The sequence below is a fragment of the Macaca fascicularis genome, chromosome 4, assembly GCF_037993035.2.
Source record: "Macaca fascicularis isolate 582-1 chromosome 4, T2T-MFA8v1.1".
In the NCBI taxonomy this organism is placed as follows: Eukaryota; Metazoa; Chordata; class Mammalia; order Primates; family Cercopithecidae; genus Macaca; species Macaca fascicularis.
This window is the reverse complement of record NC_088378.1, coordinates 21,536,567-21,560,871: the sequence shown is the minus strand read 5'-3', so window position 1 is coordinate 21,560,871 and position 24,305 is coordinate 21,536,567. Positions and strand designations below refer to the sequence as shown.

General features: G+C 37.9%; 1 protein-coding gene across 4 annotated transcripts in view; it reads left to right on the top strand.

The window, feature by feature from the left end:
- The window catches only part of GOPC (golgi associated PDZ and coiled-coil motif containing), a 41,607-nt gene that overhangs the window by 2,889 nt on the left and 14,413 nt on the right, over nucleotides 1–24,305 (top strand). For 2 of the 4 annotated variants that reach the window (XM_005551672.4, XM_074036932.1), the window contains 3 exons: nucleotides 19,053–19,217; nucleotides 20,629–20,652; nucleotides 23,522–23,697. In XM_005551672.4, coding sequence (XP_005551729.1) covers nucleotides 19,053–19,217; nucleotides 20,629–20,652; nucleotides 23,522–23,697 — 365 coding nt within the window. The remainder of the gene's footprint in view (nucleotides 1–19,052; nucleotides 19,218–20,628; nucleotides 20,653–23,521; nucleotides 23,698–24,305) is intronic. The other 2 variants (XM_005551673.4, XM_074036933.1) reach the window with 1 other exon arrangement.

Sequence of the window (24,305 nt, the reverse complement as noted above, 5' to 3'; positions counted from 1 at the left end):
TAAATGAAACAATATTTATTTTTAAAATGACCTAAGGAAACTTTAAACAGGGATTTTTTTTTTTTTTGATGTCAGATATAAAAATAGAAATTGGGAGGAAGGATAATTTTCTGAGTAGGAGGTTGTGCTCCATTTTTTTGTCTTTAAATATTGTAGATGAGTATTCAGAATTGTAATAAATTAGGCATGTTCTTTTTTCAGAAATTAAAATCGCACATTCTGACTCTTATGTTGTGATTTAGGAGGTTGCATTATTTCTCAAAATAAGAAATGCTAGCATATCACAATGTGAGCATGTTTTTTAAACATGCTTGAAACACTTGATTTAAAGATCTTAGGAAAACGGGGAGGGGGAAAATCCTAATGATTTTTGTTTGTTTGTTTGTGTGTTTTGAGTTATAGTCGACTTATTTGTCTTTGGTGTTACTGTGTACACATTTAGCAGCTTCTGCCGTTTTCATGGAATCAATTGTGTATTGCTGTGGAAAGAGGTTCATTGTCAGCAGTGCCTTTCAAAGCAGACTTGCTGCTGTACCATCTATAGAATTTCAGTGGTTGCTCCATATATTGTTTGAAATCTTGAAACAATTTCCGTATTTTCTTGCCCTTTTTTACTTTTTTAGTAAAAGGATTGAATTAGTTCTATTGTTTTAATTATATGGACGTTAAGACATATTTGAGACCACTTATGGTTTGATATGACAAATGTGGTGACGTTCAGTGGTTCAGAGGTTAATACTACTTAAATCATATTGCTATAATAAAATATTTTTATATAATGAAGAAACACCTCCAATTTGGGTAATTTGTAATGTATTTAACATTAAACACTATGTTTATTATTAAAACATTAAATTTTGCTGCAAAAAAAATCATAGGTTACTTTTTTACTTGAATAGGCTATTAGGGCTATTCTTTTTTGTTTTTATTTGACATAATAATCGTACCTGTTTAGGAGGCACAGTGTAGTATTTGGATACACATAATGAATAATGGTCAAATTAGGGTAATTAGCATGTCCATCATCTCAAACATTATTCATGTTAGAAACAATTCAAAACCTTCTCTTCTAGCTGTTTGAAAATATACATTAAGCTACTATTAACTGTAATCATCTTACAGTGTTATAGAATGCTAGAACTTTTTCCTCCTATTTAGCTTTAATTTTGTTAACCTTGGAGTTCCTAACCCTGGGCTGTGGACTAGTACTGGTCCCTGGCTTCTTAGGAACTGGCTGCACAGCAGGAGGTGAGCAGTGGGCTAGAAAGCATTACAGCCTGAGCTCTGGCTCCTGTGAAATCAGCAGTGGCGCTAGATTCTCATATAGATTCTTATAAGAGCACAAACCCTGTTGTGAACTGCACATGCGAGGTGTCTAGGTTGCCTGCTTCTTATGAGAGTATAATGTCTATTGTTGAAACCATCCCCATGCCGTACTGTGGAGAAATTGTCTTCCACAAAACCAGTCCCTGGTGCCAAAAAGGTTGGTGACCACTGTGTTAACCAACATATTCCTACCCGCCTCACCCTTCCCAACTTAGAATAACCACTGTTCTATTCTCTACTTCTATGAGATCAACTTTTTTTTTCTTTTCTTGAAACGGGGCCTCACTCTGTTACCCAGTCTGGAGTGCAGTGGTGCGATCATAGCTCACTGTGGCCTCCAACTCCCAGCTCCGTTGATGCTGCTGCTTCAGCTTCCCAAGTAGCTAGGAGTACAGGCATGAGCTACTATACTCAGCTAATTTTTCCATTTTTTCTTTTGTAGAGATGGGGTTTACCATGTTGCTTAGGCTGGTCTTGAACTCCTGGGCTCAAGAGATCCTCCTGCCTCAACCTCTCAAAGTCTGGTATTACAGGTGTGGGCCACCATGCATGATGGATCAATTTTTTAACCTCTCCATTTGAGTGAGAACATACATTATGTATCTTTCTGTGTCTTGCTTATTTTACTTAAAGTCCTCCATGCTCATCCATGTGGTCTTGAATGCGGGATTTCATTCTTTTTTATGGCTGAGTAGTATTCCTTTGTGTACATATACCACTTTATTTTTATTTTTATTTTTAAATTATTTATTTATTTATTTATTTTGAGACAGAGTCTCGTTCTGTCGCCCAGGCTGGAGTGCAGTGGCACTATCTTGACTCACTGTAAGTTTCACGTCCCAGGTTCACACCATTCTCCTGCCTTAGCCTCCCGAGTAACTGGGACTACAGGCGCTCACCACCACACCTGGCTAATTTTTTGTATTTTTAGTAGAGATGCGGTTTCACCGTGTTAGTCAGGATGGTCTCCATCTCCTGACCTCGTGATCCACCCACCTCGGCCTCCCAAAGTGCTGGGATTACAGGCGTCAGCCACCATGCCCGGTCCCACTTTTTTTTTGTTGAATCTGTTCATCTGTTGTGGAAATATAGGTTGCTTCTGTATCTTGGCTATTGTGAATAGTGTTACAATAAACATGGGAGTGCACATATTATTCAACATACTGATTTCCTTTTTAGGGGGCTTATATACCTAGTGTATATGTTCTATTTTTAGTTTTTTGAGAACATAGGTTACATCTTAAAATTATAAATGATACCCATGTGACTGCTTTTTGCCATAGCAATATTTAGGAAGAGTCATATCTGAGGAGAATGGAATAGCAGAGAATATCAGTGTATTTTGACATGGGGCCATTTCAAATTGCTCACATCTCTCATAGTTTCCACCTGCTTGTGAATTTTTGCTGTGGTGAGCCACTTGATAATGGCTATGCTGGAATTACAGGCATTGACTGGAATAGTAGTAGCACTGTGGAAGAAACAAAAAAGAAAAGAAACTTTTTATCTGAAGAATGTGCCCACTTTCACCACTTCTATTCAGTGTAGTACTAGAAGTCCTAGCCAGAGCAATCAGACAAGAGAAAGAAATAAAGGATATCCAAGTGGATAAAGAGGAAGTCAGACTGTTGCTGTTTGCTGATGACATGATAGTATACCTAGAAAACCCTAAAGACTCATCCATAGAGCTCCTAGAACTGGTAAATGAGTTCAGCAAAGTTTCACGATACAAAATTAACATACACAAGTCAGTAGCTCTGCTATATACCAACAGTGACCAAACTGAGAATAAAATCAAGAACTCAACCACTTTTATAACACCTGCAAAAAAATTAAAATACTTTGGAATATACTTAACCAAGAAGGTGAAAGACCCAAGAAAACTATAAAACACTGCTGAAAGAAATCATAGGTGACACAAACAAAGGGAAACACATCCCATGTTCATGAATAGGTAGAATCAATATTGTGAAAATGACCATACTGCCAAAAGCAATCTACAAATTCAATGCAATTCCCATCAAAATACCACTATCATTCTTCACAGAACTAGAAAAAACAATCCTAAAATTCATATGGAACCAAAAAGAGCCCACATAGCCAAAGCAAGACTAAGCAAAAAGAACAAATCTGGAGGCCTTACGTTACCCGACTTCAAACTGTACTATAAGGCCAAAGTCACCAAAACAGCATGATATTGGTATAAAAACAGACACATAGACAAATGAAACAGAATAGAGAATCCAGACATAAAGCCAAATACTTACAGTCAACTCATCTTTGACAAAGCAAACAAAAACATAAAGTGAGGAAAGGAACCCTTTTCAACAAATGGTGCTGGAACAATTGGCAAGCCACATGTAGAAAAATGAAACTGGATCCTCTTCTCACCATATACAAAAAAAAAACTCAAGATGGATCAAAAACTTAAATCTAAGACCTGAAACCATAAAAATTCTAGAAGATAACATTGGAAAAAGCCTTTTAGATATTGGCTTAGGCAAAGACTTCATGACTAAGAACCCAAAAGCAAACACAACAAAAAGATAAATAGATGGGACTTAATTAAACTAAAAACTTTGTGCACAGAAAAAGACATAATCAGAGTAAACAGACAACCCACAGAGTAGGGGAAAATCTTCACAATCTGTATATCTGACAAAGGACTAATATCCAGAATCTACAAGGAACTCAAGGAAAAACAAACAATCCCATCAAAAAAGAGGGCTAGGGACATGAATAGATAATTCTCTAAAGAAGATATACAAATGGCCAGCAAACATGAAAAAATGCTCAACATCACTAATGATCAGGGGAATGCAAATCAAAACTGCAATGCAATACCACCTTACTCCTACAAGAATGGCCATAATAAAGTAATAATAATAATAATAGATATTGGCACGGATGTGATGAAAAGGGAACACTTTTACACTGTTGGTGGGAATGTAAACTAGTACAGCCACTGTGGAAAACAGTGTGGAGATTCCTCAAAGAACTAAAAGTAGATCTACCATTTGATCCAGCAATCCCACTCCTGGGTATTTACCCAGAGGAAAAGAAGTCATTATACGAAAAAGATACTTGCACACACGTTTATACCAGCACAACTCACAATTGCAAAAATAGGGAACCAGCCCAAATGCCCATCAATCAATGAGTGGATTAAAAAATATATATATACAGACACCATGTAATACTACTCAGTCATAAAAAGGAATGAAATAGTGGCACTTGCAGCAACATGGGTGGAATTGATTGGAGACCATTATTCTAAGTGAAGTTACTCAGGAATGGAAAACTAAATGTATGTTCTCACTCATGGGAGCTAAGCTAGGAGGATGCAAAGGCATATGAATGATACAATGGACTTTGGGGATCTGGAGTAAAGGGTGGGAAGGGGATGAGGGATAAAAGACTACGCATTGGATACAGTGTACACTGTTCAGGTGATGGGTGCACCAGGATCTCAGAAATCACCACTAAATAACTTATTCATGTAACTAAACACCACCTGTTCCCCAGACACCTATTGAAAGGAAAAAAAAAAAAACAAAAACAAACAAAAAAAACCTGAGTTCCTTTCCATTGTCAGGCCCAGAGAGGCATTGGAATGAAACCACAGTTATGGCACTCTCTTTTGACCTAAGTAGTTATCTCTTGAAACCACCTTCTATGTAGGATTTAGACTAACTGACGCCAAGTAGCCATAAAATACCATATGCTGGACACCATAAGTCATACCTTATAGTGCAACAATGAATAGTCAGTCACTAATCAGTGATTGTAAACCAGTGAGAATTCTTATCAAGCGACTTTATGTCTGCCTTGTTCCTTTTTCCCTTTAAAATCTGCTTGTAACTCAGCTGCCAGAGCACTCCCCAGGCATCTGGGAAATATGTGTTGGGTAGCTGTCCTCATTTTGGCTCAGGTAAACTAAAGTATGTTTTGTGCCTCAGCCTTTTCCTTTTAGGTTTACAGTAGGAATAGTAATAGTAGCAGTAGTAGGCGTGTTGGAATACAAAGGTGGTGAACCAATGCTTTAAAAAACCCACCTCTGCCTTGAAATAGTGTTCTGCCTTTTACTCCTTTTTTTTAAGTAACAGCACAATACACCTTCTGTCACATCCTCCTTTCCCTCAGCAATTGCTCCATTAGTATCTCTTTGAAGTGATTTACTATTTATAGCCATTAGTAGAGAAACTTTTAACTTTGATCTAGAGCCACAATGATAATGAACTCGTGATATGCTGGTCCCTTTGCTGCTTTAAATCTGTCCTGTTTTTAAACAGGCTGTTTTGCAACATTGAAGCTGAAGTTTAGTATTGATCCAGTATGCACTTACGAACATGAATTATGTGCCTGATGCTGTATTGGGCACTTGGGATACAATGGAGAGCAAAAAAGGATTGCAGTCATGGCTTTTATGGAGTTTGGATTATGTTGGAGGAATTTGTTGGGAGAATAATCATGTAAATGAGAAATTGCAACTTTGATGAATACTGTGAAAGGTACATAAGAGTAATGAGACCCTATTTTGGGATGTCAGTGAAGGCTTGCTTCCCTGAGGAAGTTATTGAGCTAAGGCATAAAAGAATTATATGTGAATAGGAATGAATTAAGCTAAGAATAGGAATGCCATTCAACATTGCAGTAGAGGGAATGGGAAGTGAAAAGCACCTGTGATGGGCAAGCACATAGTTCATTTAAAGATTCGAGAGACAGTTGGTATGTGTTACAAGAGAAGAGGGCAAAAGAAGCCAGATGCAAGATAAGTTTGAGCAGACAGGGAGGGACTGTTTCTACATGGCTTTATAGGCCATGCAAAAATATTTGGGGCTTTGTCATAATCGTGGGAAGGCTTTTAAACCAGTTTGTAGCCTTAGATATGAAGTTAGAACAGTTTGCTCTGGCTATGGTATGGAGAACGTTGGGGAGAATGACATGAATGAATGCAGAAAATTGTTTAGAAGGTTTCTGTTTATGTGAGATTATGATAGTGTGGAGTAAGATAATGGAGGTAGGGGAAAGTATTCAGAACAAGAGTGACTGGAGAGGTAAAAATAAAAAAAAAAACCTAGAGATGGATTGCAATAGAGGGATGAGGGAGTTCAGGAGAAATCCAAGTGACAATCTTGTGCAGCTGGTTGCCTGAATAGATAGATGAATGTGTTAGATTATTAGCAATAACAATATTGCCAACTTTATTGATCAATTACTATGGGCCAAGCTCTCTTCTGAGTCTTTTACATAGACTGATTCATCCAATTCTCACGACAGTCCTGTGAGACAGGTTTATTAGTATGGTTATTCCAACTTTACAGGAGTTAAGTAAGAGGCCTGAGGCTACGGAGCTAGAGAAATCAGTCTCTGCACAAACACATATTTATGTCTGATGGGGGATGGAGGAAGTGGAGAGAAAAGCAGACAGAAAGAGTAAGTGTGGCTGAATAGATACAAGAAGTGAGAGTGTAGGGTACAAGGGAGGTTTTGTTTTCATTTTGTTTTTAAATAAAAACAAAACATAAGTCTGTGAGAAGCATCTACTTGAGAGAAAAGCGAAATATAGAAAAAGAGTGGGGTAATTAATATTAGTAAGATTTTGTAATAGCTACTTAGAAGGCAGAGAGAATGAGAGTGGACAGTAGGAGGTTGTGGAAGTTTTTGTTTGATGGCTTTTTTTTTTTTCTCTCTCTGTAAACTAGGAGCCCAGGTCAGTTGCTGAAAGTAGGTGAGAGTAAGAGCATGAGGCTAGTAGAAGATAAAATAAATAGTTATGGAAGAGTGGGAGAGCCAGTTGGCCAGAGAAACAGGACTGCCAGGCATTGTTGAGGACCGGCTTGGGATTAGTTATCATAAAGTATGGTGCAACCGGGCTGTACTGTTGTGTGACTTTCTTTAGCAATGCATATCGGTTTAGGTACAGGCACAGTATTGAGAGTGATAACTAGGTTCATTCAATGTTATAGCAAAGGAGTTTGTTATAGACAAGTGTGTTATTGAAGTGAAAGGTGGTAACAGGGCTTATGAAAAGGAGATAAATTGAAGACTAAGGAAGGAGAATTGACAGGATTTGATAATTATGTAGATGCAGAAGATAAGAGAAAGGGTTAAGGATAACACCAGATTTCTGTTTGGGAAATGTATTGATCAGGATCTGTAGTGGGTTGAATCGTATCCCTCCAAAATTCATATCCACCCAAAACCTCAGAACGTGACCTTATTTAGAAAGAGGGTCTTTGCAGGTGGAATTATGTAAAGATGGAGATAAAATTGTAGTGGATTAGAGGGAGCCCTAAATCCAATGAAAGTGTGCTGCTAGGAGACTGAAAAGGCCACACACAGAAACAGAGAAAGAAGGCTATGTGATGGTAGAAGCAGAGATTGGAGTGATGCATTTACAAGCCAAGGGATGCCAGTGAATGCCAACAGCACCAAAAGCTAGGAGAGAGGCACAGGATCTCCAGAAAGAGCCAGCCCTGTCAATACCTTCTTTCAAACTTGTGGCATCCTGAAATGTGAAAGAATAAATTTTTGTTGTTTTAAGCCACCACGTTTGTGGTAATTTTTTTTTTTTCTTTTTTTGGACAGAGCCTGACTCTGTTGCCCAGGCTGGAGTGCAGTGGCACAGTCTTGACTCACTGCAACCTCTGCCTCCTGGGTTCATGCAGTTCTCCTGCCTCAGCCTCCCAAGTAGCTGGGATTACAGGCACCAGCCACCATGCCTGGCCAATTTTTATATCTTTAGTAGAGACAGGGTTTCACCGTGTTGGCCAGGCTCATCTTGAACTCCTGACTTCAAGTGATCCTCCTGCCTTGACCTCCCAAAGTGCTAGGATTACAGGCGTGAGCCACCATGCCCAGTCTTGTGCTAATTTTTTGTAACAGCCCTAGGAAGTTAATACATTACTATTTACTGAAGTAAGGAATACAGGAAAAGGAGGAGCAGGTCTGGGAAAGATAATGAGATAAGATTAGGATATTCTGCATAATTAAGGTCCTTATGCTTTTTGCATATTCCTAACCTAGTCTCCTAATTATTATTCCCTCCAAACCATCCTTTTGTTGCCTGATCATTCTAGAGTGATTCATATTAGTAGTTTGTATTTAAAAAGACGAATCTGATTCTGTCATTCTTCTTTCTGTATCTCTCTAAAATTCAAATTCTTTGGCCCAGTGATTAGTGTGCCTGTCTGTGTCTCCTTATCTCTTATCACCCCTTCTAAGCTGCTTTTGCCTCAATAAAACTGGTCTATTTGCAGTTCTCTAAATAGGTCTTGCTCTTTTATGGCACCTGTACATCACATAGGCTTTGGTGTATAATGTATTCTCTGTACCCTTTGTCTACAGTATCAAACACCCACTCATCTTTCAAGACTCCACTTACATCACCATCTCAGTGAGGGCTTTCCTTACTCTACTCCTCTCTGCTCTTTATAGGCAGAGGCTGCCCTAAGCCCTTAAACTTACTTGTACTGTTAGATTTGTTACATTGTACTATAATTAGTAGTTACCACATCTTTCTACCTCTACAATGTAAGCTGTTTGAAGGTCAGAACCATGTTTTAGGGGAAATAATTTGAACCATCAAATGCTTTGTGAAGCTGATTTAGAAGGTAGCATTATCTTTTTGTGAACCTATTTTGGTTTCTAGGAGCTTTTTGTTTGTTTTTTGTATTTTTTGCTTCTGTGCTCCCAAAACACATTGCTGAGTAATTCCTTTGGTATAGATATCAGATTGGTTTATACATGGATTACAGAATTGGTATTTGGCCCCTTTTTAAAATTAGAAATTTGGGGCCGGGTGCCGTGACTCATGCCTGTAATCCCAGCACTTTGGGAGACTGAGGTGGGCAGATCACCTGAGGTTGTGAGTTTGAGATCAGCCTGGCTAACGTGGTGAAACCCCATCTCTACTAAATATACAAAATTTGCTGGGTGTGGTGGCACATGCCTGTAATCCCAGCTACTCGAGAGGCTGAGGCAGGAGAATCGCTTGGACCTGGGAGGTGGAGGTTGCAGTGAGCTGGGATTGCGCCACTGCACTCCATCCTGGGCAATAGAGTAAGACTCCGTCTCAAAAAAAAAAAAAAAAAAAAAAAGGAAATTTGAAACTGATGTGTTAAATACCAGCCATTTTGATCTAGTTACTCCCTATCTCACCTGTCAGGTGTTTTCATATCTCACCTTTCCCTTTCCACTCCCTGTATTAGCAGATCTCCATTCCAAGCTCAGAGAACTTCTTTCTGACTGCCTCCCTTTACCTCTTTTTGAATTGGTACATCACACATGTCTTTCAAATAGTGAATAGTGCTTACCACACTTTGCATCACAATTGGAAATGTAATCTTTTTATCTTTTTTTTTTTTTTTTGAAACAGGGTCTCACTCTGTTGCCCAGGCTGGAGTGTAGTGACACGATCATGGCTTACTGCAGCCTTGACCTCCCGGGCTCAAGTGATCTTCTGACCTCAGCCTCCTGAGTAGCTGGGAGTACAGCCATATATCACCATGCCCAGCTAATTCTTTGTAATTTTTGTAGAGACAGGGTCTCACTATGTTGCCCAGGCTGGTCTCGATCTCCTAAGCTCAAGCAATCCACCAGCCTTGGGCTCCCAAAGTGCTGGGATTATAGGTGTGAGCCACCATGCCTAGCCTGGAAATATATTCTTAGTTTTTCTTAATAGATAGGGAACTTCTAGAATCCATGTCTTACTCATCTTTTTGTCCCCAGATTGTGATATACAGTGAGTATTCAGTGTTTATTTGAATGAATGAATTTTTTGAAACACATTTGGTGTTCTGCTATAAATCTTCAAAGATTACCCACAATCATTCTGTAATATAAGCTTCATGAGAGCTAGGATGAAGCTAGGTATCTGTCTTGTTGACTCTATATTCACGTCTACAGTGCCTGCCCTATTGCTGAAAGACTGATCTGCAGGTTCATTTATTCCCCTGGTATGTAATTCACAAGCATATAATTTGTGAGTTAATATTTCATGGTATCTTATTTTGGGAAAAAATTGAAACTGATTGAAAATAACTTTAAACATTAAATAGGAATATTGAGTATGGATTTAGTACTTGTGATATTCCTAAAATATTGGGTAGGTTGATTCTCCTCCCCACCCCATCTCCAGTTTGATCATAGAGCAACTGAGGGCTTTGAAATGAAAATGGAAACATTTTTGATTAATTGGATCTTCATTTGAGGTTTACAGCAAATTACTTGTCACATGTATCAACTGGTTTCCATTTCACATCCCCCAACTCAGTTCATTCATGTTGTCTCTCATATTACACATAAATGCCTTTAAAAAAAAACATTAGGGCCGGGTTCAGTGGCTCACACCTGTAATCCCAGCACTTTGTGAGGCCAAGGTGGGCGTTATCACCTGAGGTTAAGAGTTTGAGACCAGCCTGACCAACATGGTGGAACCCCGTCTCTACTAAAATTAAAACATTCGCCAGGCATGGTGGTACATACCTGTAATCCCAGCTCCTGGGGAGGCCGAGGCAGGAGAATCGCTTGAACCCGGGAGGTGGAGGTTGCAGTGAGCCGAGATCACACCATTGCACTCCAGCCTGAGCAACAAGAGCGAAACTCCATCTCAAAACAATAAATAAAAAGTAATTAATTAATTAAAAAACATAAATTCATCGATTGCTTTTTGAATAAAATTCAAACTCTTAATTTTGGCAGACAGGCTCTGCATGATCTGACCTTTGGGTATCCCTCCTATGATATACTGTTTTTTTTTTTTCAGACAGAGTCTCACTCTGTCTCCCAGGCTGGAGTGCAGTGGTGCAATCTCGGCTCACTGCAAGCTCTGCCTCCCGGGTTTGAGCCATTCTCCTGCCTCAGTCTCCCGAGTAGGTGGGACTACAGGCGCCCGCCACCACGCCCGGCTAATTTTTTGTGTTGTTAGTAGAGATGGGGTTTTGCCATGTTAGCCATGATAGTCTTGATCTTCTGACTTTGTGATCCGCCCACCTCGGCCTCCCAAAGTGCTGGGATTACAGGTGTGAGCCACCGCGCCCGGCCCCTATGATGTATCTTACCATTCTTTCGTCTTACTCTATATCAAGCTTGTCCAACCCACAGCCTGTGGGCTGCATGTGGCCCAGGACAGCTTTGAATGCAGCCCAACACAAATTCGTAACTTTCTTAAAACATTATGAGATTTTTTTTTGCATGATTTGTTTTCTTCTTTTTAATTTTAACTCACAGCTATCATTAGTGTTAATGTATTTTGTGTGTTGCCCAAGACAATTCGCCCAGTGTGGCCCAGGGAAGCCAAAGATTGCCTACCCCTACTCTATATGGTGTAGCCACATGAGCCTTTTTTCAGAAGGTCTTAAGTCAAGGTTCTCAAACTTTTTGGTTCCTGGACCCCTTTGCATTCTTACAAATTTTTTTTTTTTTTTTTGAGACGGAGTCTTGCTGTGTCGCCCAGGCTGGAGTGCAGTGGCCGGATCTCAGCTCATTGCAAGCTCCGCCTCCCGGGTTTTTACGCCATTCTCCTGCCTCAGCCTCCCGAGTAGCTGGGACTACAGGCGCCCACCACCTCGCCTGGCTAGTTTTTTGTATTTTTTAGTAGAGACGGGGTTTCACTGTGTTAGCCAGGATGGTCTCGAACTCCTGATGTCGTGATCCGCCCGTCTCGGCCTCCCAAAGTGCTGGGATTACAGGCTTGAGCCACCGCGCCCGGCCCTTACAAATTTTAAGAACCCCAAAGAGCTTTTTTTTTTTTAAATGTGGGTTATATGTATAAATATATAAATACACAAAATATAAAAAAAGTATAAATGTAGAATTTACTGTATTAGAAATTAAACTGAGAAAACTTTATTACATCATTTAAAAATAACTACAATAAACTCATTACATGTTAATATAAATGATTTTGAATTAAAACGTAATTATATTTTCTAAAACCAAAAAATGTTTTAGAAGAACAGCATTGTTTTATATTTTTTCAAACCTTTAAATTCCTGGCTTAATAGAGGATAACTCACACCTGTAATCCAGCACTTTGGGAGGCTGAGGCGGGCAGATCACTTGAGGTCAGGAGTTCAAAATCAGTCTGGCCAACACGGTGAAACCCCATCTCTCCTAAAAATACAAAAATTAGCTGGGCGTGGTGGAGGGCACTGGTAATCCCAGCTACTCAGGAGGCTGAGGCAGGAGAATCACTTGAATCCAGGAAGTGGAGGTTGCAGTGAGCCAAGATCATGCCACTGCACTCCAGCCTGGCCTGGGTGACAGAGCAAGACAATGTCTCAAAAAAAAAGTTTGCTGAGGCCTCCCCAGCCATGCTTCCTGTACAGCTTGTGGAACCATGAGCCATTTAAACCTCTTCTGTTTAAAATAATAGTATTTATAAATTACCCAGTCCCAGGTGTTTCTTTATAGCAGTGCAGACTAATACAGAGGCCAAGGTGGGAACATCGCTTTAGACTAGGAGTTCAAGACTAGCCTGAGCAACATAGCGAGACCTAGCTTTACAAAAAAATTTAAAAATGACCATGCACTCCTATAGTCCTAGCTACCCAGGAGGCTGAGGTGGGAGGATTATTTCTACTCAGGAGTTCTAAGGCCCCAGTGAGCTGTGATCATGCCATTGCAGCCCAGCGTGAAAAACACAGACCTTGTCTCAAAAAAAAAAATAATAATAATAAAACAAAACATCAACAGCAACAAAAACTGCAAGTGCATAGCGGTAAAGACTACAGTGACTACTGATGGAGTTTGGTGCCACTGCATTGACTTGTACTAAAATCCCAACATTTTACTCATCATTACTTTTGTACTTTCAGTATGTCAACATAGTGAAAAAGACAGATAATGTTTTATTATAATGAAAATAGTTTTGACCTTTCAGATCCCCTGAAAATGTCCCATAGACCTTGGGACCTGCTGCTTTAGTAATAACCAAAACTCTTCCCAGAAGAATAGTCATACACTCCCACTCTGCTAATTATTTTAGTTTCTTTCATACAGCTCATTACAATTTGTAGTTATATATATATATTGTTTGGGGAGGGTTGGTTATTTTAAGAAATGGGGGTTTTGCTGTGTTGCCCAGACTGGCCTCAAACTCTGGGTTCAAGTGATCCTCCTGCCTTAGCTTCTCTAGTAGTTATGTACACCTGGTTTACTGGCTTTTTAATGACCATGGTGAAGTTACCTAACCTCTCTGTACTTCAGTTGTCATATCTGGATAAAAAGTGCATCTCTCAGAGTATGTTATGAGGATTACATTTGCTTGTCTAGACCGTAGAATGTTATTTTTTGGGGGAGAACTAATGGCAGATGAAATTAGTGGTCATTATGGTTGGATAGAAAATATAAACAGATACAGCTTTCTCACAGAACTTTCATAGACCAGATGACTGCTTCAAGAGCTGACTTTAAGTAAGGAGGAGTATTATTTCCTGTCTTGAAGGATGGCAGAGATTTTCAATTTGACCTTTGAGTATATTTCCTGTTTGGTCATAGTCTTGTGTTTTAGAATAAGACTCATTAGATTTTTGTGATTTTGACCACCTCAGGCACATAGAGGAGAGAAAAAATAGAGGGAGATTTTTTATAATAAAATGAATGAGTTAAATTAAATGATATTTTGAAGGTATACAAGAAAAGGAATGGATCAAAATGGCTTTCATTAGTTACATTTTCTTCTTGAGTTTTGTCACAAGAGAAAAGTCTTATGAAGAATGGTTCTGCCTCTGTTGTCTGTCAGGTAGCTTAGGATCTTTTATATAAGAATCTCTGTTCCTAGCACTTTGGGAGACTGAGGCGTGCAGATCACGAGGTCAGGAGATCGAGACCATCCTGGCTAACACAGTGAAACCCAGCCTCTACTAAAAATACAAAAAATTAGCTGGGCATGGTGGCGGGCGCCTGTAGTCCCAGCTAAGTCCAGAGGCTGAGGCAGGAGAATGGCGTGAACCTGGGAGACGGAGCTTGCAGTGAGCCGAGATCACACCACTGCACTTCAGCCTGGGCGACAGAGTGAGACTCCGTCTCAAAAAAAAAGTCTCTGTGATGCATTCTTTTAAAAGTTTAGTTTCAGGAAAAAAGACAGTTTTGCCAGATAAAATGGAATTGTTTGCTTCCTTTAATGAGAAAAGGGAATTTATATAATCTGTAAAGATTCTCTTATTAATTGGAAGCTCAGTTTACTATACTAAATTTAATATAGTACTCAATAACTAATACATTAGTATTTTTTATAGTGTGATCCTGCCATCTCTATGTGATTTTTATTTTTTACATTTTTGTTTTTTTGACTATATGAGAAAAGTAGATAGATGTCTATGATAAATTTGGGATACTGGCACTAAATAATAGTATAATTGCTAGAGATTTAAATTCCAATCTGTACTTTCATCCTAAATTACATTTTAAAACATAAAGAGAATACAGATATTTAAAAGGTGAAGTGATTACTTTTTGTACACATACTTTAAAACAAAAGGTGTAGAAGCAGTTATAGGTAGATGTGACATAATATTTACATCTTTATCAGCAGCTTTTTGTGCTATAGTTCATTATAGTTAAATTGCCATGTGAAGTCAATTATTTTCTTTGTAATTCCTAAACAACTTGGGGAATGTGTGCTTTGTTTGCTTGCATATCTGTACCTGCATCTGTTCCTGTTTGCATGCCTGCAGGTATGTCTGTGTATTCATGCCTGTGTATGCTCACGAGTAGCAGTGCCTATCTGTATGCATGTGTAGGAGTATGGGGTGTGTGTATGGGGTTCAGAATCCCCTGTTTAGTTAAAGCTTTGTGTAGTTCTGATATTTGGGGAATGTGCTCTGATTTGGAGCTCATGGACTATATCTTCCCCATTTTTTTTTATTATTGCGAGAATTACAATGGATATCAGGAGGAGGTCTGAGTTTTAATACCATGCAATTTGTAATTTGGGGCATCTCACATAATCTCTTAGGTCTCAGTTTCTTCATGTGTAAAATAAAGACGTTTTAGGTTGTTAACTTGGACCTTCTAAAACTTTATCAAAAGAGCTCTATGGCATGCTAAAAGTAATGAGTGAGCTGGATCCAATTTGCCTGCTGTGCAACTTGATGTTCACAAATTTCTTGGCTTAGTTTGCTCCTCCTTCAAAACATGAGGCTTTTGAGGGGTGCTTAAGGTAAAATAATAGGGGTATTTATCCATAAGACAGTTAAAAAAAAACCTGCTTATATTTAAAATGAAAATTGTGCAGTTGTTGTGTATTCTTAGAAAAGAATACAGATAGAGGATTAAAGTTTAGGCAAGTGGATTAATAGGAAACTCTGAATAAAAAAATTACTTTGATTTTGGTGCCCAACCTCCAGGGAGTGAAGAAGGCTTAGAGTTAAGTTGATCACCAGTAGCCAGTGTTTTAACCAGTTATGCCTCTTGTGTTAATTTGTTTTTGTGTCACTATAAAGAAATACCAAACGGGGATAATTTATAAAAATTTTAATTGGCTCAGTTCTGCAGGCTGTATAGGCAGCATGATGCCAGCATCTTCTGGTGAGGTCCTCAGTGAGCCTACAGTCATAGTGGAAGGCGAAGGGGGAGCAGATGGATCACATGCAAGAAAAGAAGCAGGAGTGAGGTGGGGGAGGTTGCAGACTTTCCAACAACCAGATCTTGCATGAACTGAGTGAGAATTCAGTTACTACCAAGGGGATGGTGCTAAACCATTCATGAGGAATTTACCCCATGATCCATCCAGTCACTTCTCACCAGGCCCCATCTCTAACATTGGGGATCACATTTCAACATGAGATTTGGAGGGGACAGATATCCAAACCAAATCACCTGTGTAATGAAGCCTCCATAAAAACCTGAAAGGACAGGGTTAGGAGAGCTTCTGGATAGATGAACACATGGAGGTTCGTGGAGGGTGGTGCCCCCAGGGAAGGCATGGAGGCTTCATGTCCCTTACCCCAGTCCTTGTTCTGTGCATCTCTTTATCAGTATCCTTTGTAATATCCTTCATAATGAAATGGTAAATATGCTTCCATGAGTTCTGTGAGCTGCTGCAGCAAACTAATTGAACCGAAAAAGGGAAATGTGGGAACCCCAACTTGAAGCCATTCAGTCAGGACTTCTGGAAGCATAAACTTGCAACTAGTGTCTGAAAAGAATGGGGCAGTCTTGTGGGACAGAGCCCTCAATCTGTGGGATCTGACAGTATCTCCAGGTAGATAGTGTCAAAATTGAATTGGAGGACACCCAACTGATGTCTGCTGCAAAATTGATTGCTTGTTTGTTGGTGGGGTGAAATCCCCCACACTCGGTCACAGAAGTTTCTGTGATGATTGTTGTGGAATGAGAGAATAGGAAAAACACTTTGAGGTTGTGGTTGTTTTCCCACTAATCCAAAGAAACCTTTCTGATAAATCTATTCCTGGGAGTGAGCTGAAATCATTGGAGTAGCTTTGGTTAAAGGTCTGGTACTGAGCATAGAATATATTTGATAGCAGAACAAAGACTATTGGAGTTAAACCTGATGGAATAATATTGAATGCTATATGCACTGCAATATAGATTTTGTTTTCAATTCTCAAAATGGGAGAAGAGTATTCTGAAAATGTGAAATAAGCTTGATGATCGCTCATAGTTATTAGCTGGGAATCGAAGGGTAACATTTTGTTAAATGTTTGAGAAGAGTGAGGGAAGTGAGATGTTAATTAGCTAATTTCATGACTGCTCGTAGAAGGGATAATACCTTAAAGACAATACCTTAAATTGCAGTCAAAAGAGGAAATTAGGATATAATGTCACAGTAATCATTAGAACAAAGATACAGAGCTTCCAGAAGATTTAATTAAAAAGTACATTTCTAAAACCACCAAAGAGAGCAATGAAGACTTTACATGTGTGTTATGTTATATACAAACATAACATGGCAAATAGGATGAAAGGTTAAAAATAAGAGATCAGACAAAATTATACTGAGTAAATGCAAATAAAATGAAACTAGGAGTTGCAAACTTGATACCAGATAAGGTAGAACTCGTGCCAAAAAAGCATTTACTGTTGGGGAGAAAACTATTAACATAATGAGCTGCATTAAAATTGAGCACTCTGTTCATTGAAATACATATTTATAAAGTGAAAAGAAGCCACAGGATGGGAGAAGGTATTTGTAACTCATACCCAATAAAGGAGTTCATATTGATGCAGGATATTTTCTTGACCCCTTCACAGTACTCACGACAGGGGTGCCCTGTTTACTCAGCCCACCCCGCTCAACCCCTGGCAGGAGGGAGCACACAAACAAACGAGTGTGAGAACTGGCTGGTAGCTTTGGCACTGGCAGGAGCAAACTTGGTTCACTTGGGTCCGCTTCACTCCACCCCTCATGGGAGGGAGTGTGTAGGCAAGCAGATGTAGGAACTGGCCAGCTGCTTTAGCACTGGCAGGAACAAACTCCATGCAGGCCATGTGGCAGCATCCGGGTCAGGGTTCCTGCGACCCAAGGCCCCAGAGGGCGTGTTACAAGGTTCTCTTAGCTCTGCTGGACAGAACTGTATTATCAGCTCACTGGACCTTTTGCCTTTTGTGGGGCGACTGCCCTCCGCCAGTAAGGACAGAGGGCCAGTGTGATAGCCTTTTTGGGTACCTGCACTTGGTGAGTCCCAAATTCTTGTCTGGTGCCCAAGAAGAATGAGGTAATGTGAATTCATGCTGAGAGCCACTTCCATTCACTCAATAAAATTCTCTGCATTGACCATCCTTCATCCATGAATTGGATCCTTCATCCTTCCTTCAGTTTGAATTCCATGGGACTGGGTCAGTTCTCTCTCTATATATAACTTGCCACATTTTTTAGTTGGTCTACATATGTATATTTATCAACCCAGTGGATATGAAAGCTTGTCAAGGGCATAAATTATGATCTCTGATTTTTAAAAATATTATCTACAATTTTTTTTCTCATTGTGCTGGCATAGTTCTGGGCCCTTAGATGCTTAGCAAAATTATGTTGAGTTGAGTAGGAAACAAAGGCATGTCTTGATCTTTAATCTGCTAGCTAGCTGGGAAAACCAAAAACACAAGGGACACATCCTGTGCACAACTGTAAAACAATATATCAATTGTGCAAAAATGAAAACTTCAAACTGAATTGGTAGATGGTCCTAATGAGTTGCTCTGCTATGATAAAGCTGAAGACTTAACAGTTAACTCTGATCTTCAGGCTTACTGTAGTCTCAGAAGTTGATACCTTAGCACCTAAAATAACTTTACTAGATAATGATTGGGATGATTTGGGCTAGTACTCGTTGGATTGAAGACAGAACACAACTCACTTACTGGCATCTTCTGTAATACTGTGAATGTTAGTGATCCACCACAGCACACGTTGTCTCTACCACATGGCGAACCACCTCATAGTTGTGTGTTTTCATAAGCTTTGAAGATAAAGGTGAAACAGTAAAAGTAAAGTAAAGTAAGCAAAGTAAAATGGAAGTAGCATTCTGTGTTATTAGAAAATACAGCTTATAGATTTCTCTTGCTACTGAAATATCTTGACTTATACTATTGATTTTCTGTCAGTTTAGATGGATGTCTTGTATCTTAGATAATAGTATTCTAATGTTCATGTATTTATTTCAAAGGTAGTCTCTCTGTTGTCATTCTTGAATAACAATTATTAGTCAAAAGAAAGAAAATTAAGCATCCTTAATTTCTTTTACTGTTTTCTTTATAAGGCACAGTTGGTGGATCTGAAATCTGAACTGACAGAAACCCAAGCAGAGAAAGTTGTTTTGGAGAAAGAAGTACATGATCAGCTTTTACAGCTGCACTCTATTCAGCTTCAGCTTCATGCTAAAACTGGTCAAAGTGTTGACTCTGGTACCATTAAGGCAAAATTGGTAAGTAGTTTAGAGAGTGACATGCCCTTGCATGTATTTTACAGGGTGGAGAGGACAGTTTTGAATGAGACTTTTAAATTATCAAATGTATGTGCTCATTGTGGGAAATTTAGAAAATATAAGAAATATAAAGTTTATGATCATTATGATAATCTACAATCTCATCACCTATAAATAATCCGTGATATCAACAATCAACTGATAGAATTTTTCCTATTTAAAATACATGTATAAATATGTTTAAAAGATATTTGTGATTATAACATAGAAGATTTTTTTTTTTTTGCCCTACTGTATCAGTTGGATTAAATTCAGCTGCATATAACAGAAATCCCAAGTAACATTGGGATTATTCTTGAACAGTGCTTATTTTTCTCTGAAATGTAGAGTTGATATGGCAGCTCCACAAATATTAGAGATCCAGATTCCTTCCATCACTGTGCTCTGCCATTTTTAGCTCATGGTTTCCATCCTCAGGATTTCTTCATGTCTGCATTTCAGGCAGGAAGAAGGGTTAATCTAAGGAAAGGGCAAAAAGATGCTTCTCTGTTGTGTTAGCCTTCTTTAAATAACTTATTATGAAATCTTTCTCAGTAATTTTTGCCAGCATTTCATTGACCATCCCCAGCTGCATGTCAGTCTTCTATTGGTCATATGGCCACTTACAGTAAAACTGGAGTCTGTTAATAAGGAAGAAATAAAAAATGGAATTGGGTACCAGCCAGTAGCACATTCTTTTCTTTTGCTCTTAATATATTGTAAGCATTTTTCCTGCCACTGTGTACCACATATGTTTTAAGTGTGTAAGAGATATCAGATATTTTGTTCGTATATGGAACACAGCAATAAATAAGACAGCTATTGCTTGGCAGAGGCAGGACATGAGATGATATTGATGATATGCTGAGAGTAATACATTTATAAGCTTTACTTGTTTTCAGTTAATTTCATTTGGTTAAGTAGTTCCTAATACTGATGTGTTAAAATTCATGAAAATAATTTTAAGTTAAACTCTTAAGTTTTCAAAGTCTGTGAATCTGTTAAAAGGGTTTTATTTAACTGAAATAAAAGCTCATAACTGCTTTTTCGAGCTATTTGACTTTAACATTCAAAAACAATCTAAATTTTCTCTAGAAAAGAATTTACGTGAAGTTTTAACATTAGAATTTGAAAGAGTATGGTGAAAAGAACACTGTACTAGTTGTGCTGACTAATTTTGATAAAACAAAAAATTTTAATCTAATGCTATTACAGTTACTGTTGTTTATAGATTGCAAATATATTTGTTCTAATGAACTTTACCCAAATGATATTCAACATGTGGGGTTTTTCCTTATAATGATTATACCACTAAATAAAATCATTTGTTTGATCTTCTTCTAATTATAAAACTTTTTTCTTATATCTGAAGTCTGGCCCCTCTGTGGAGGAGCTGGTAAGTATATTGTTTCTGTTTTGCTTTAATATGTCACGCTGAAGTGTTCTTAGTGTTTTATTTGCATATTATATGTTGTCACTCATTGTATTTGAAAATAGCATTAATGATGGCAATTTTTTAAATGTTCCAGTACCTGAAAAGTTCAGTGGATGGCCCATTGCTCTTTTCTCACTGCATGTTGTTAAACATTTTTCTTTTATTAATGATTTATAGCCATTATTTGCAGAGCCTGACAATTTTTGACAATTTTTGAGCCTTGTAACTTGCTCACACCTCTACTTCAAAGAGCCATAGGTTTTCCCACTTCGGGTATTGAAGATATATCAAGCAGGCCTAGTTTTTAACCCCCTTAAGTTTCTATTTGAAATTATTTCCAGAAAAGAATGTGCATGTTGGTTTCTTCTTCATCTGCTGCATGTGTTATGGCTTTTCAAGAGTCTTGAGAATAATCGTGTGGCCTTTGAAACAATCGAATTTTGAAATGCTTTAGCAGAAGTTATTTTCGAAAATAACAGTACATTTTTAATATTTTTCACATTATCCCAACCTAATCAAGTTCCAATTTGTCTTATGGCTTTACCCCTTTTGAAGATCCAATCTTTGGTATCTAAATGTAAAATGAACATCTTGGGTGTTACCTAGTAACAAACAGGTTAACTAAGAATCAAAAAAATTTTTTTTCTGGAAATCTAGAAATGGTTAACTTCAGTTTTCTTAGTCTTATTCTTGCTTACCTCTGTTAATTTGAGGCCTGAGAGTTTATCAGATTCATTAGGGATTTAAATCATTAAAACCCCAGTCGGTGGTAGCTTAGTACGTCTCCTACGTTTCATTAATGTAGTATAAATAACTCATTAAAGTAATTGAAAGTAGGTAATCGTCAACATAAAGTTTATTTAGCCCATAAACCAAAGAAGTCTTGATCTTCTAGGAATGCTTTTTTAAAAGTTGCATCAACTTTAAAATGTCATAAGAAAGATTTTTGTTCATATCTCCAAACTGGTTTCTTTTGAAACAGATACTTGCCCTTTTAGGACATAGGTTCTGAAATAAAGATTTTAATAATTCCAAAATTATGTTAAAAGGAGGATTCTAGATTGAGTTTTTCAAATCCTTTAAAACTAGTATCTAGAAATTATGTTCTAATCTTTTTTTCCCAGAAATTGAAAGAGTCTCCTAATCTTTCATATGTTTGTCATATATATAACAAATATTTTTAATCAAAGAAGTGACAAATATATCTAGCATTTGGTAGTTGTCGTTAGTTTTAGCTTGTATGTGTGTGTGTGTTTGTGTGTATGTATGTAAATTTTTTCTTTAGGATTATGGTATTTATTGACTAGTATTCAAATATATCTATTTTGATGTTGTTCAAAACAGTAGACCAAAGGAGACACGTTAAATTAGTACCAAAATATATTCCATGAATTGCTGAAAATATGCTTAAATTTGTTTCTTAGCTTCTCAATATCCAGAATAAAAAGGGAAATAATTATGTAAAATAATCAGTGCATACAATAGAAACAATACTATTCATCATTTCCTCAAGAGAAACAATTTCTCTGGTGCTAAGGTAGGTTTTTATTTACATCCTCACAAAAGGGACATGGTGGTATAGGGAATAATGTCTTCCACATATCATGAACAAATGTAACCATGTTTTCATAGGATTTGTGGATTCTGTAAAAGCAGTTCTGCTCAGGATAAATGCAAGTTTTTAGTGTTTAGGTGATTTTTTTGACCTACAAATAACACTTAAAATGTCTGTTGGGGCCCTTATTTAACTCTCAAAAGGGTTTTATTTGGCCATATAGTTTTGTGTGTGTGTTTGAGTTTGAATTTGCCTGCCTATGGGCAGAATTTTTTGTACCTTCTGTTTTGTACTCTATTTTGTCTTGTACCTGCCTGTTTCTGCACTTGGATCCTGAAGGCATTTACATTTGCAACCCTTGATCTGTAGGAAAGATTATACTTTATGCTTTTAAGGTAAATTGAACATTATTTCTCATATATGAACTTCTGATAAAAATTTGATGGTGAAGATCTTGCGGTTAAAGTCTCTGGCTAACACCTTTATGTTCACATATATGGACTATCTACCAAGAGGAACGTAGGAGGCAAGTGAGGCCAGTGTTTTCCTCAGAAAAACGTTCTGCATTCACTCTTAACATGCAGACAAATAGATGAACCGGATAACAAAGTTCAGTGGTAATCCACTCCATAGATGTGATTAATCTATAGAAACTTTGTAATGTGTAAATGTTTTAATGCAGTTGTTTCTAGCAGTTTTTCATGACTATAAAATGTTTATTAGAAAACTAGTATATCCTCTAGTTTATTCCTTATAAGTTTCTTGTGGTCCTCTAAGATAAATTAGCTATAAAATATATCTGTGTAACTGAATGATTCTGACTTTAAGACAGACATGCATAACTTTGCATGCAATTTCTGACAAGTCGACTTTATAGACTTGTTGCATTAAAGTTAATTAAATGTTTGGGAACAACCATCAGAATGATTATTTTTATATTAGTCTAGTTTTCTAAGTCAGTTTTAGAAGTAGATAGCAGATTTAACTACCCATTGAAGTCACTTTTACTAATATGTGATAACATGAGCTTAGAGTAGACTACTTTTCTTACTATCCTCCATATCAGGGTAACCCATGGCATGCAATTATTTTATCTAGAAGTAGTTCCAAGATGTTATGGTACTAGTTCAAAAGAACTAGATCCAGATCTTTGTGTTCCATTTTATAGAGATGATACATTGTTGAACTGTAGGCTTTTGTGCATTTTCAAGAACATGGTCTAGTGCTAAAGAGTTTTTATTTTCATTAAATTATATACTTTTAAAAATTACATAGGAAAGAGAGCTTGAGGCAAACAAAAAAGAAAAAATGAAAGAAGCGCAACTTGAAGCTGAAGTGAAATTGTTGAGAAAAGAGAATGAAGCCCTTCGTAGACATATAGCTGTTCTCCAGGCTGAAGTATATGGGGCGAGACTAGCTGCCAAGTACTTGGATAAGGAACTGGCAGGAAGGTGTGTAAAAAATGGGTATTATTGTACTCTTAAGTGACAAATTGGATATTTAATGAGGTTGACTCTTTTTCTTTTTTTATTTTTTTGAGATGGAGTCTTGCTCTGTTGCCCAGACTGGAGTGCAGTGGCATGATCTCGGCTCACTGCAACCTCTGCCTCCTAGGTTCAAGTGATTCTCCTGCCTCAGCCTCCCGAGCAACTGGGATTACAGGTGTCTGCCACAACAGCCAGCTAATTTTTGTATTTTTAGTAGAGATGGGGTTTCACCATGTTGGCCAGGCTAGTCTCAAACTCCTGACCTCATGATCCGTCTGTCTTGGCCTCCCAAAGTGCTGGGATCACAGGCGTGAGCCACTGCACCTGGCTGACTCTTTTTTCTTACAGTAAATGCAGCATTAATCTTTTCCCTCAGAATCGTTTTACAGTTGGTTTTAACTTACTGTTGTTAAATTAATACTGACAGCATTATGTATTGCAGATCTATTTATCCATACTAAATATGTTTAGTTTACATACATAAACACTGATAGTATCTTACTGTGAAATGCTAACAGCTCTATAGAGCAGCACTTTCCAACTATTTTGTGCCTTGAGACCAGTACAACCGA